Source organism: Grampus griseus, assembly GCF_964374135.1.
Source record: "Grampus griseus genome assembly, chromosome: 1".
NCBI classification, from domain to species: Eukaryota; Metazoa; Chordata; class Mammalia; order Artiodactyla; family Delphinidae; genus Grampus; species Grampus griseus.
In genome coordinates this window covers 31,235,651-31,249,812 of record NC_139017.1, presented here as the reverse complement: position 1 = coordinate 31,249,812, position 14,162 = coordinate 31,235,651, and the positions used below count along the sequence as shown (strand labels likewise).

General features: G+C 35.4%; 1 protein-coding gene across 1 annotated transcript in view; it reads right to left on the bottom strand.

The window, feature by feature from the left end:
• The window catches only part of RALGPS2 (Ral GEF with PH domain and SH3 binding motif 2), a 163,136-nt gene that overhangs the window by 31,454 nt on the left and 117,520 nt on the right, over positions 1-14,162 (bottom strand). The window contains exons 9-13 of the mRNA XM_082655989.1: positions 9,338-9,475; positions 8,155-8,245; positions 4,226-4,293; positions 2,712-2,847; positions 1,766-1,917 (exon numbers count right to left, since the gene is read on the bottom strand). Of these exons, the coding sequence (XP_082512115.1) occupies positions 1,766-1,917; positions 2,712-2,847; positions 4,226-4,293; positions 8,155-8,245; positions 9,338-9,475 (585 nt within the window). The remainder of the gene's footprint in view (positions 1-1,765; positions 1,918-2,711; positions 2,848-4,225; positions 4,294-8,154; positions 8,246-9,337; positions 9,476-14,162) is intronic.

Genomic DNA, 14,162 nt, shown 5'->3' with positions numbered 1-14,162 from the left:
CCCAGTGGGTTAGGTTGGTTCAGGGGCCTGTGTAGGCTTCCTGGCTGGGGGGACTGGTGTCTGTGTTCTGGTGGGTGGGGCTAGATCTTGTCCCTCTGGTGGGCAGGGCTGAGTCCGGTGGTGTGTTTTGGGGTGTCTGTGAACTTAGCATGACTTTAGGCAGCCTGTCTGCTAATGCGTGTGGTTGTGTTCCTGTCTTGATAGTTGTTTGGCGTGGGGCCTCCAGTACTGGAGCTTGCTGGCTGTTGGGTGGAGTTGGGTCTTAGGGTTGAGCTGGAGATCTCTAGGAGAGCTCTTGCCAATTAATATTACATGGGGCCTGGAGGTCTCTGGTGGTCCAACGTCCTGGACTTGGCTCTCCCACCTCCAAGGCTCAGGCCCGACACCCAGCCGGAGCACCAAGCCCCAAAACCCCGGTTCTTCTCTCTTGGTAACCCTAGTATGATAATGATGTTGACAACGACAACTGCTTTATGGTGCTTCCGGTGCCTGAATGGGGGGGGGCGACCACATTTGTGGCAGTGAGACCTCAGGCTAAACTGAACCTTCTGAGAGAACATCCGAAGAATGTCAGTGCAATGAACTGGGTTCTGACTGCAGACTGTCGATGCTTTGGAGGAGGCTAAATAAAAGTCAGGACATGTTAGAGAAAATTGTTTCTTTTTCTTTGTAACATCAAGTAAATCTTGCAGTGGCTCTGGGAGTGTTGTTACCCTTTGGGATCACTGAAGGGTTGTACTTGAGAATCAGATCTTTCAATACTTGCACCTGTTGAAAACCTGCCACAAGCTTTTCAGACATTCAAACCAAGGAACCCACTCTTGAAAGCTACGTCATCATCACGCTCACCCTGGCTGATGCGTCTTCGACGTTGCTGGTGCTCCACCCCCCACCATCTGAGGCACCCAGTGACTTTGATCTTGCCAAATCCAGTGATCAACTCCCATTCTCACCTTACTTCTCTTCTGTGCACTTTATATTGATACATTCAACACTTCCTGCCCTTCAGAGACACCTCCTCTACTGGGCTTTTGTGATACCACACTGTTTTTTTCCTTTGAAGTTTCCTTTGATGGCCCACCATTAAAAGAAGCAATTTTTTTTTTAAAATCACACTTCCAAATGTTAGAATGTCTTTCTTATTTATTTACATTCTCTCCCTAGGTGACCTCATCCAGTCTCATGGCTTGAAATACTATAAATATGCTAATTCTTATACGTGTATCTACAAACCTGACCTCACCCCATTAAGCGCCAGATTCATACATTCAATTACCTACCTGACAACTCAATATGGACCAAACATGTCCAAAACATAATTCTTAATTCCCCAAACCTAGTCATCCTTCACAAATACCTCGACATTTACAAATGGCTGCTCTTCTAGTGTTCTCTGCCTTGGTAACAGCACCACCATCTAACTAGTTGCTTAATCTAAGAAACCGAGAGTCATACTTGATCTGCCCTTTTCCTCATTCCCACATTCCAACTACATGCAGTAACCAATTCAATCAGCACATGTTCTCTTCTCACCATTCCTCAAATGCCTCCCCCTTTGAAGTCAAACCATCAAGCACTTTTCAAACAATTACGAATTATTAACTTCAGTAGCTACTAGTAGTATCATCTCATTATCTACTTTGCTACTTAGCTTTTATCAATTTTTTTCTACTTGTAGTAGGGTTAATTACTCATTCCCAGCTGAGTTTTATTAAAAATCTTATTTTTCATTAAGTTGGAATCCTCTCAGAGAATTATTTCTCACCTATTGATATTCCACTAGAAAGAGTAGAGCTTTCAGCTTGGCCTCGAGATGGTGCATGGGGCTCCATGACGCTATCATCTAATAGATGTCTTGGCCCTGCATTTGGGAACGTTGCACTCTTAAACTCTGCTGTGTTCATTTTATGAATGAAACTGGAAACAAAGAGAAATATTTTTCATATCTTTTATTACTGTTACTAATTCAGGATATAAAAGATACTCTTATATAAAGATTCAGGATATAAAAGATTTACCTGCTATCCTGAACTTACTTCCGAACTCTCATACTAATGAACACACAGATTTTATCATGAGAGCCTCAAACTAACAGTTTAGGGAAAGCTTTTTAGGAAACTAGGCCATATCTTCCTATGTAACAGAGAATACTTTAATTTTATCTTGATTCTTGGGTACATTAAAAATTGTTTTCACATTCACTTTTGGAAAATAGCTATTAAATTTTCACAAAAATCATGACAAAGGTGAACCTTGGGCTCCATTTTGAGAAAACAATCTTGCAAAGCTAAACAAAAAATCAGTTTCCCTTTCTTTATATTTAGGAATAAAAAGAACAATTTTTATAGGCTTCATTTACAGTGACTTATTTGGGTTAAGATAAGTGATCACTCTTGATACTTATGATAATTTAAAATGAAAATGGTATATTGCTTTCCTGATTTTATTTATGATGATGATCTGTAATGTTCATTTCTCTCCCCCAGATGTGAAGGCACTGTTGGAAAAAGCTCATTTCCAAATTAAGGTAAAGGAAGAAATAAATGCCTTTATGCAAACAAGATATTTTACTAAATCAGAAAAAGACTACTGTTACACAAATAAAACTATGCAAGGACACTATTTTCTGTCCAACTAGTAAAATAAATAGAAAAGAAAGCCAACTTAAAAAAAAACACAAAAATTTGAAAGATAAAATTAAAAATGCTGACTTATAACCCAAGCTATGGCACTTCCTATGTCCATGTGGAATCAGGTTCCGAGGGGATGGTGGTGTCTGTGGTAGCAAGGCTCCTTCAGCTGCCACACTTTTTCTTCCACTTTGTGGAGATGCTCCTACTTCAGGACCTAAGGGTTAAATTAAAAAAGAGAGAGAGACACACAGACATAGACACAGACACAGACATAGACACACACACACAGGGAGAGGGAGAGGGAGAGGGAAAGAAATTGTTACATGGTTTAAAAAAATTGTTTTATTTGTAATCCTTTGATATGAAATATAAAGTGTGGTTTAAATTTTAATATTAATTCTATTTAATAGACTGAACAAGAGAAATATTTATTTTCTGAATCCTAAAACACAAACCTCAATACATACAATATCCATTAATTTCTATCTATTTTACTTGCACTAAGTAGCCAGTATAAATATCCTCCCCATTTACAGAAGAAGCAGCAGAATTAGAAGAGAAGGGGTAAGGATCTCATATCACAGATGAAACCTGGACTAAACACTCAGGTCTTCTGAATCCTAGTTCAGTGCTCATTTAATTTTACACATTACTTCTTCACTCTTAGTTTCAGCTTCTTCTTAGATAAAAAATGTGTAGGGGTAGGTAGGTCAAGCATTCAAGTTAGAATTTAAATCTATATTGACACTGTTCAAGCTTATGGGAATTAAAAAAGTGGAACTCAAAAATGTACAGATTTGCAAAGTATCACTTTAAGACTGGAAAGAAAAGCAAACTTAAACAGATTTAGACTGAAATGACTTCCTCTGCTTGGAGTACTCTTCCCCTGAGACACTGTCATGGCTTTGTTCCCTCACTTCCTTCATACCTCATTAGATGGGTCTCCAAATATTTTTAGAATATACAATAATATAAAGCTTAGTGCCAAGGTCTGTTTTAGAATTTTAAAAAAGGTTATTACTTATGAATTCTTAAAAAATAAATAATTCTCTTCAATTTTATAGTTTTGATTATGTGTGGTATACATATAACTCCCCATTGTAATGCAACAGATAAAAATTAAGGGACTAACACTATTTTTTAATACTTTCAGTACTTGGTCCAGTATTAGAGTGAATTAAAAAAAAATTAAGCCACTAAAATTGACTCTTATAATTATTCAAATTAGAATTTCCCACTCAGACCACAGTAATTTCTAATGTAATCAAGCCTTGTTGCCTAGGACAGTGTATTCTTAACTAAAAAAAAGAGTCGATATTCATAAACACTTATTATTTTCTGTTGGTTATACCTATTTTTCTTGATTAGTTGGCATATTTATTTATAAATTTATTTGTATTTGTACAAACTACAAACTACAAGGAGTTTTTGATTAAACAAGAAAACCAACAGAAAAACGGACATATTTTAATACCAAAAAGAAAACTGTGCATGCAGAATAAAATGTGCTAAGTGTTATTCACTTTGGAGTGTATTCTTTCTTATTAGGTTATCTGGTTTATTACTCCGTAATGAGAGAAAGCTGCACTAACCTACTAAATCCTCCCTGGAAGCAGCAGAACGTGGTGTGCTTGTCCCTGGTTCTATCTTTAATGAAAGCCTGAATTTCAAAAAGAAACAAAGCACATAAAATGATTAATATTTGACAAAATAATATTAAAATCATGTATTTTCTACCAAAAACCTTAAAACATTTTCATAAAATAATCTCAGCTATATATTTTTCTTCAAGAGCAATCTTTAATTAAGTCTCCTTTCTCTTTCATATAAAGCTGATCTTACGGTGATTCCAGGATATATTAGGGAGGGAAAAAAACATCAAAAACTCATATTTAAAATCAGAGAAATCTCCCCAAACGACCCCAATGTTGCCAAACAATTCAACACATTTAAAGATATTTGATGAATGACTAAAAGGTGATTTAACTTGAGGTTATATTGATACTTGACAATTAAATTCAGTAACTTTCACATATATTATTAAATATATTATGCAAATTCTTTCTAGAATCTTTACTGGGTGGGCTAATGGCCTCTGTAACACTGAAAATTTAAAAAACACCTTATTTAAAAGTAACCATCCAAAAAAAACAACCAACTCAACTTATCAAAAGAAAGATCTATCTACACAAATAAAAAGGTTATTTACAAAATCCAGGATAAATCCCTTTCCTAAGTCAAAGTTTGTTAGTTGGTACTTAAGTTCCATTTAGGATAAAATATCAGTTTTGAGTTCCATGGCAAAACGAGATTATAATTCCTATCAGTGGAAACTGTTTCAGGAAATAGGATACTAAAGCAGTTGTAGAAACTATTTTGATGTAGTCCATGAAGTACACTTTGGTGTACTCTGTATTATTATTAAGCATTTGTCTGGAAATTAATAAAGACTTTTTATTTTTTAGCGTTCACCAACTGGAATTAGACAATGAAACCGCGCAATACAAATGATATCATACATGATATTATAATGATAAATCTATTATAGGTTCTTAACTTGTATTTCTTTGATATCCTAAAGAAGAAATTATATATAATTGTATTCCAATTATTTGACCATGTAAAATGCATGTATTGAACAGATGTTTGATTAACCAGAACTCTCTGCTCTTTTTCTTTTTACAGAGTCGTTGACTTTAATTATTTGGGCGCCAGACTGTGCTGCATTCATTCACTGAACACCTGTTTTGTGTCGGGCACTGTGCTCTCAGCACTGGAATATAATGGAGACTAAGGCAGACATGGTGTCTCCTCCCTTCTGAAGCTCACAGTTTAGTAGGTGGAAGACAAAGAAGTAAACAGAACAAGTACAATTTCCTAACACAGAACCAAAATAGAAAGGGACAGAAAGAAGGCTCTGGGAGAATCACATTGCTATCAATATCAGCTGATAACCAAGAGCAGTATAAAAGCCGAAGCATTTAAACAGCACAGCAGTGAAGGCTAGTCAGTGTCAGTTGCCTGTATCATCATCAAAACACTATATATAACAGTGATGCTGATTCACTGAGAAAAGATAGTATGCTCAGTATTAAAATGAAATAACTTTGAAAGATTTTCACCCCAATTAAAACATATACATGTAATCTGTAATATTGATATTGGCTGCCTATATAGATGAAGTTGCCGAAAACAGAGGCCTATGGATAAATGAAGTATCATTTTTATTTAAATCTTTCATCATAAAAAACCATTTTTTTTCTAACTTATCACCTTAATGGCTCTTATGTTAAAATGCTCTGATTTTCAACACATTTAATCGGTAGGTTCATGCAATACAACTGTATCTTTAGGAAAACACTATCTTCTTCAGTTCCCCATATGATGCTCCAACACCACCAAGAGACTTGTAGTTCCCCAAGCAAACAAAGTTTCCCACCCTATTCCTTTGATCATTTCCATACCCTGGAACACCTTTCTTAACTCTTCACGTGGAGCTAACTCCTACTCACCGGTTCAGATGCAGCCTCAGGTAATAATGTCACCTCAAGCTGTTCATGTTTCTTTTCTCTTCACTTTTCCCACTTAAAGCTGAGTTAGGTCTCCTCTCATCTATGTTCCCATAGCATCCTGGGCACATCTCTATATATAGTACTGTTTGAATTGTTTCGTAATTATTTGTTTTGTGGATGTATTTTGCATTAGACTGAGCTTCTTAAGGGCAAGAACAAGATCTTACTTTTGTAATCCCAGCAGCTAGCACAATAACTCGTCAATACCAAAAGCTGAATAAATATTTGTTAATGAATATAATGAGAAGGCTGCTCGAGTTCTAGCTACTCATGAAAACAAAAATCAGTATAATAGCATCCGCTTTCCTACCAAAATGAAGCTATCTTATAATATGTCAGGTTATAGACAGCTAAAACTACTTAATGGCTTAACTGGCCAACTCTATCCTTTTAGAGTTAAAATTCACCATCCTCTATAATTATGCAACAATTTCTTAGACTTCATTTCTACTGAATAAACTTTAACTTCTTTTAAATCCATTAAGTTTCTTGAGCCGGATATAGAAATTTTAATAAGTACTTACTCATATTTTGAGTTTTAAGATAATCTTCTGTACATAATTGGACAAAACATGAGTGTTTTGTGCTATGTCAGTAATTAGAGAGATGGAAGAAATAGTGATAAATATGACACAGACCATCAAACTCAAGAAGCTTACAAGCTAGGCCAACATCAGATCTGTGAAACAACTCCAACCTTAAAAAGCCGATCCACTGACTTCATACATTTTCAAATGAATTACCCTGAGAAAATATTCTGTAAAATAAAAATTGATATAGAAATATAAAGTGGTAATAATATGGTATGGTGGAGAAGGTGGCAATAAAGGTGTTTTCAAACATTAATAAAGGTTTAGATACATTTAAGTATAAATACAGAGCTTCTTAATATATTTAATATTAGAAGAAAAGTTATTGCTAGTTGTTTTCCAGAATTTCTAGTCTTTTATTGGTACTAATTCTGTACTGCAGAATTCTTTAAAAATTAGTGAAACTTAGGGAACAAGGAAGTTGATCATCACTATCATATGGCATAAGAAAAATTTTATATAATGCATTAATACTGAAAAATAACCTAGTCTTTCACTTCGATAAAATTTTAAAGTATAACCTTTTACTGGAAAAAATATTTGTGGAAGACACCAAGTTAAATTTGAAAGCTTGGGAACAGCACAAAATTTTGAAATTAACAAATGAAGCTACAAGGAAGATGACAAGTCTCAAGAGAAATAAGCTCTTTATCCTCCTATCTTTTGGGAAAAAAACCTGGCAGTCATGATGTATAGCACACCACTGAAAAATAAAAAAGGGTTAATGATTTTAAAAATCCTTCCTCCCTTGGGCAGGACTGTGGATGGTTAAGGAAAAGGAAATGGATATCAGCTGTCTTAAAAGTAAGTTTAAAAATCTTTAATGAAGAAGGATTTGCTTGAGTAGAAAAAAGGGCAAGTGTGGTGCTATACTGAACAAATATGTCTCTAACCCAGAGTCCAGAAGGTTCAATATTCTTTCAATACACAAAAACAACTGAAAACGAGTTCAAAATTGTGTTAAAAATTACCATTAAAAAAGGAGTAATTTTTCTATTCACAGACTGTTTCATTAATTTTTCAGCCTATTCAAAGATAAATTTCCATAAAGATTTAATGCTTGAATTTAGAGAGAAAGGAAAAAATTTAAAACTAGAACTACCAAACATCAGCTCTCAACAACTTGAGAAACATGAAATGCTTTTTCATTGGAAGAACAGAGGAGGTACTTGTATATTGGCTCAATCACATCAAGTGATTAAAGAGAAATACATGTAAATAACCTTTACCATTGTAAATGTACAACTGGATTAGGCATATGCACGATAAGATGTAGGATTTCGATGTTTAAATACACGGTGATGAAAGGGTGGAGGACAGGACAAAGTTATACAAACCACTTCTGAAGATCCAACCTACTTGTAATTATCATCTTCCACAAACTTTTGTAGTTCTTCTATATACTGAACGGAGTTCAGGTATTTTTGGACGTGAGGCAACATGGGGATATCTAGGCAAAATGTGATAAATAATTATCTGATAAAGTACATCTTAGGCAGAATTTTTAAAGTTAAGCTGAGAAAAATATATTTAAAGGTAAATTAAGGCCACATGGCACCGAAATTTAAATGAACTCTAGAAGGACGTTACTGAGGTAAATGTTATTTAATGTAAAACTGGAGGTAATTTAGAAAACTACAGTTGTATATTGTCTGTATAGATTAAAAAAGAAGAAGAAGAAGAAAAAAAACCCCAATAGCCCCATTTACAAAGTCCCACGTACTTGAGAAACTTCATGGAAAAAAATCAGAGACATCATTGTGATTTATATTCAAACCTCATCTAAATACAAGATGTAAGGCTCTTTAGGTTTTTTATTTTTAAAGAAGCCTGGCTCACATCTGTAAAGTAGTTTTTTCTTCCCTACTTAGAAATTTCAAATATGATTAATTTAACATTACAATTTGATGTTATGTTAAAAAAAATTGAGAAAAGTATAAAACAAGAGATTATTTGATACAGCTTTCAGATAATGTAAACTCACGGTTTTTAAACACCATAAAAATTATATAGCTATAATAGTCTATCTTTATTCCCTATCAAACTGAAAGCATCCAAACATTTTAAAACATTAAAACATTTTTTTTCTAATCATTTGGGTTTGCAAAAGCTCTTTCTATAAATGTGTTTCCATAAAATACATCTTGCACAAAAATTGGTTATTTTTACTCAACATAGGACTCAAGAAAGCTAGTCAACTGTTAACTAGGATCAAGGGTCTCAGCTCCCTCCCTAACTAAATAAAAGAACTATTTACATAATAGATCGGGGAGATCAAATGAGATGAAGAGAATAGAAAATAATTGTGAAAATTATGTTAGCAAAGTTGCTACAAAATAACAGAAAAGCAAAAGATAAAACTTAGCATTTTAAATATGAAATACTTCAATTCCTTAAAAGCAAGATCTTAAACAAGATGCTAAATGTTAAACAGTGAAATGATACAATCATTATTTTCCTTTATATTAGGATGATGTTCCCTGTTGTGTGAAAAGTGGCCATCAACCTGTGTAAATGAATCATACCATTATCAGAAACTCACCATATTCACAGGACTGCTGTAAATCAGAAATTATTCTAAGGATGTTATTCATCAAATTTGATCTTTGCTCATTTTCTAGAATGCTGCCAGTTGATGGGTATGCTGAATCAATGTATGTTAAATCTGACAGGTAGATACCTGAAATGAAATTAGATAAATGAGTGTTTTCCTACTTATAGTTTGGAAGAGTATAGTTTATAGCTGTATTTCAGTATATGCCATATTTAGAATGTATCATTATTAATACACTGCAGCCTTGTTAAAACATGACCACTGAGGCCTAGATTTCTGTGGAGTTGGGGTCAGACATGCAAGTATGTTTTCTGTAAATGTCCTCTTATGATACCATTTTAAAATACGGCTTGAGGCTGGAGTTAGAAACTCCAGTACCTACCTACCTATGGGTCTTAATGGAAAGAAACTGAGCTCCTGAACTGGCTCTTTTTTGTGGTACGCGGGCCCCTCACTGTTGTGGCCTCTCCCGTTGTGGAGCACAGGCTCCGGACGCACAGGCTCAGCGGCCATGGCTCACGGGGCCCAGCCGCTCCGCGGCACGTGGGATCTTCCCGGACCGGGGCACAAACCCGTGTCCCCTGCATCGGCAGGCGGACTCTCAACCACTGCGCCACCAGGGAAGCCCTAGCCTGAAGTTTTAAGTTAGCCAGCCTAACCACTACCTGGCCATGGGGTAGTTACTTAATATTAGTTCTATACCCCCTTGCCTTGAGTTGATAACTGTCACTTGAGTCTTAATTACTTTGAAAATTGTCTCATTCTGGCAGAAACATCTTGTTTCAAAGATTAACAGCTGTGTCTTTGAAACAGTTCATGTGACTACAAATTGAAGTTAACCTTGCCCTTTCTCTGTACCAACAAAAAGAACATATACCCCCAAATAATTTGGTTGTACTAGTTCTGGATATGCAAGGTCACATCTATAAAAAATATTTCCTGAGAGTTTACTATGCACAGGTAAAGTGTAAAAGACAACTACAGCTGGAGAGAAAAATACACTTTCCTACTTTCTCCTCATTACTGCCCATTCATGAACTCTGAGTAAATGCAACTAAAATGATGTACCCACTGCCTTCCAAATAAGCCCTATGTTTTTTTTCATGCCACTTCTTCCATCTTAAATGAGACCTAGCCTCAACTCTGCCCATTTAAATCATATCTTATATCCAGGTCATTGTCAACTGTTCTTTAGTTTTTTCACAGATTCCAAGAAAGGAATTTAGAAACTGTCTAGTCTAAACCCCTCTTTTTATAGGTGAATACTCTAAGGTCCACAGATATTAAGGAAGTGGCTAATGCCCTGTAAACTGTTAGTGACAGAGCTGGATCTCAGAGTATACACTTGTACCCCAAGTTTTTTTTTTATTTTATTTTTTATTACACTCTGTTACAAACTCATACAGTATCTATACTATTCACTTGATCATTTTTAAGACTTTATAATCTTCTTATTGAAAATCTTTTGTCTTTATATCTTATCTGCTCAAGACTATAAACTCATTCAGGCGGTTGCTCTATCTTGCACTCTAAAAAAATGAAGATCCTGACCAGGATTTTCAGACAATTGGAGCTTAACACAATGTAAAAGGCTGGCATGGCAATCCTTTTATTCATCCTAGTATCATTCCTATTCCATTCAGTAAATCTTAACCGTATTCTTTAAGCCACCTATCATAAATACTTCTTTTTCTTTAGAGATTCTCAACTTCATTTTTTATGACTTCAAATAAATCTATAGCCTGGCTCCCTTCCTTTTCCTCCCATCTTAGAGGAAGGAGAATCCCCTTCCTCTCTCCAAATTTAACCTGCGAATCTGAACATAATCGCTACTGCCTCCTCTAGAATGTCCACTGTTGCCTTCACTATCACTCACCCTCCAATGGCTCCTTTCCCAAAGCCAATGCACACATTTAAATCTCCTCTATTTAAGAAAACAAAATCAAAGCCACCCTTCCTGTAAATCTGATCCTCTCCTCAAGATAGAACCCTTGCCCCTCCCTCTTTCAACAAACACATTGAAAGAGAAACACAGATTAGTACACTTACCTTTTTTATCCTTCATTCTATTTTTATGTAATATTTGGTACATATAAAAGTTTACTTGGGTCAGGAAAATTGTGACAGACTTTGGAATAGGCAAAAATGATTACTAGGTATATCCTCTCTTCAGTGCCTCCTTTTGGCCTGAGCTATTTTACAACTCTGTAAGTTGTTGAAAACTTATAAAATACAAATTCTTGTCCATAAAAATACCAATGAATTATGTCCAGTGGGATGTAACTGATGATTGCCCCGTGGATGTTGACCAGTTTTGCAACTATCTGTAAATTCATTTCAGCATTCCTGACTGCCTGCATGTATGTGTGATACTTCGAATTCTCCCTTGAAGTGGCTGTAATAGCTTCCTGATTCCCTTATATATTTAATGATTTAAACAAAACATTTGACATGTATTCATTTTGTATGAGAAGCATAATTTTACCTTTTAAAAAATAACAGTTTAACACATAATATTGGTTGTTATCAAACAATGTAATAAATACCGGTCAACTTAAGAACTACAACCTCAGTACTGCTGCATCATCTACATGCTCTTTCCCTATGTTATCTCCCTGCCTCCTGTCTAGAGGTAACCAACTATTCCGAATTTTAAGATTATTCCCTTGTTTATTTTTTGAGGCACCTGTCTGTATTCCTGCACAATGTATTATTTTACTTTCGCTTATTTTTGAGCTTTAAAAAATCATACTTTATATATGTGTGATTAAATTAAATAATATCAGTAAAGTTAGAATGGGTACACAGTAAGTGATTTTAAAGTGGTTGTTATATCAATTTTTAAAAATATGGTCTGTGATTGCTTTGCCTTACTATTTTGTTTCTAAGACTTACTCATGTTAGGTACAGCTGTAATTCCTTAAATTGAGAATAAACTAATATGTAACTATATCACAATTTACTTATTCATTTTATTTGATAGAGTTTTGAGTTACTTGCCCCTTCCCTCCTTGTTGCTACAGACATTCTTGTAAATGTCTCCTGGTGCGCATGTACAAGAATTTCTCTAGCAGAGATCTATACAGATATATACATACATGTATGTCTTACATTATAATGTTCAACTTTACAAGACAGCGCCACGTTGTTTTTAAAGCTATATCAATTCATACTCCCACTGACAGTACATAAGTTTCTACTGATCCACACATGCTAACACTTGTAGATGATCTGAAATCCACATCTATCTCGTTGCTGAAACTTATTCTGGCAAAGGCATACATGATCTCCTCATTACTAAATCTTTAGACATCTCTCTTGGTCTCCTCCCTTCTGCTCAGTCTCTCTGCAGTATTTATACTATTCCCTTTGTTTCTTGGTCTTTACTGGCTTGAACCTTCCTCGCGTCCACCCTCCCACCATTCTTCTTTTTCCTCATGTTCCCTGGAATTGTTATTCCCCATGGTTCTGTCACTAATCTTTTCACTCTGCATGTACTTTTTCTGGATTATCTTACTTCTGAGGCTTCAACTGTCACCTAATTGCCGATGACTTTCCAAACCTCTGTATAGAACACACCTCCTGACTTTCATTTTCAATTTAACATGCCAAATTAACCATTATTTGTCCCTAAACACCTGCCATTCCACTTTCCAACCTTGGTTAGTGATATTATTAACTGCTTTAAATAGCTCAAGCAAAGAGCTCAGGAGGAGCTTACTATCTCGTATTTTTCCAGATTAAGCTATTAGTGAATACAATATGATCACTGAATGATCAAGTAATATATTATATAATATAAATCAGAGGCTAGAAGCTGTCCCAATGTTTTTAAAATCAGGAAATACCATAAGACATATCTACATATGACCCTCTTTTCCTTAAAAAAAAGAAAAAAGGGCGGGGGGGGAGATCTGGCAACAATGAGGTATAGCTGAGAAGGGTGTAGATACCATTATACGAGCCATTAAGGATGCCAGTTTGTCATAACCCTATTTTCTTCTGCTCTTACTTCTGGTTTACTTCACTTATATACATTACCTGCTTCATTCTTGTTGTGAGCATTTGCAGGCCTTAGAGTATGGAACCCCTGCTATACCTATGTATGTCATAGGAATTTAAGAAATAATTAGTTCTGTGAAATAAGTAGAAACTATTGTAAGCTGACTTTAAATAAAGGATGTTGATCAACAAACAGTCGATGGTAGGGCCTGAGAAAGAGAACGTAGCACAAGGTAAGGCAACGAAGAGGGGAAAGCACAACGGTATGCACAGAAAGTAGAAACGCACAGGTTTTATCTAGAAGCAGCAATCAGCAATTATATGATCCAATGAGAGAGAGTGTGGCCGAATGCTTTGGAGAGAGATTCAAATCCCAGTTCTTACCGCTTAGTATGGAAGTCCTAAGCCAAATTACTTAAAATGTCTAAATCTGTGTCTCCTCAGCCACTGAGTTAATCAACATTCTTGATTTAATGAAATATAAAAGCATAGTTGGTACTCAACAATTACTAATTCCCTCTCCAGCACCCTAATTTCATAGCAGAAGAACTGGGCCAGAGGTAGGTAAAGTGACTTGTCTAAGTTCCCATAGCCAGCGGGGAGTCAGAATTCTCTTTTTTCTCCCACTCAGGCCAGGGTTATGTTTGCTTTTAAATCACAGCATCAACTAATAAGAATAACCGTATTCAGGCAAGAGGAGTCATGCTGCAGAATGGGAGGCAGTGACATTATATAACATCAGAATTTAATTATATAACATTAGAATTTAAAAAATGAACAGTTTTATCTCAGAAACATTACACAGTAAGAT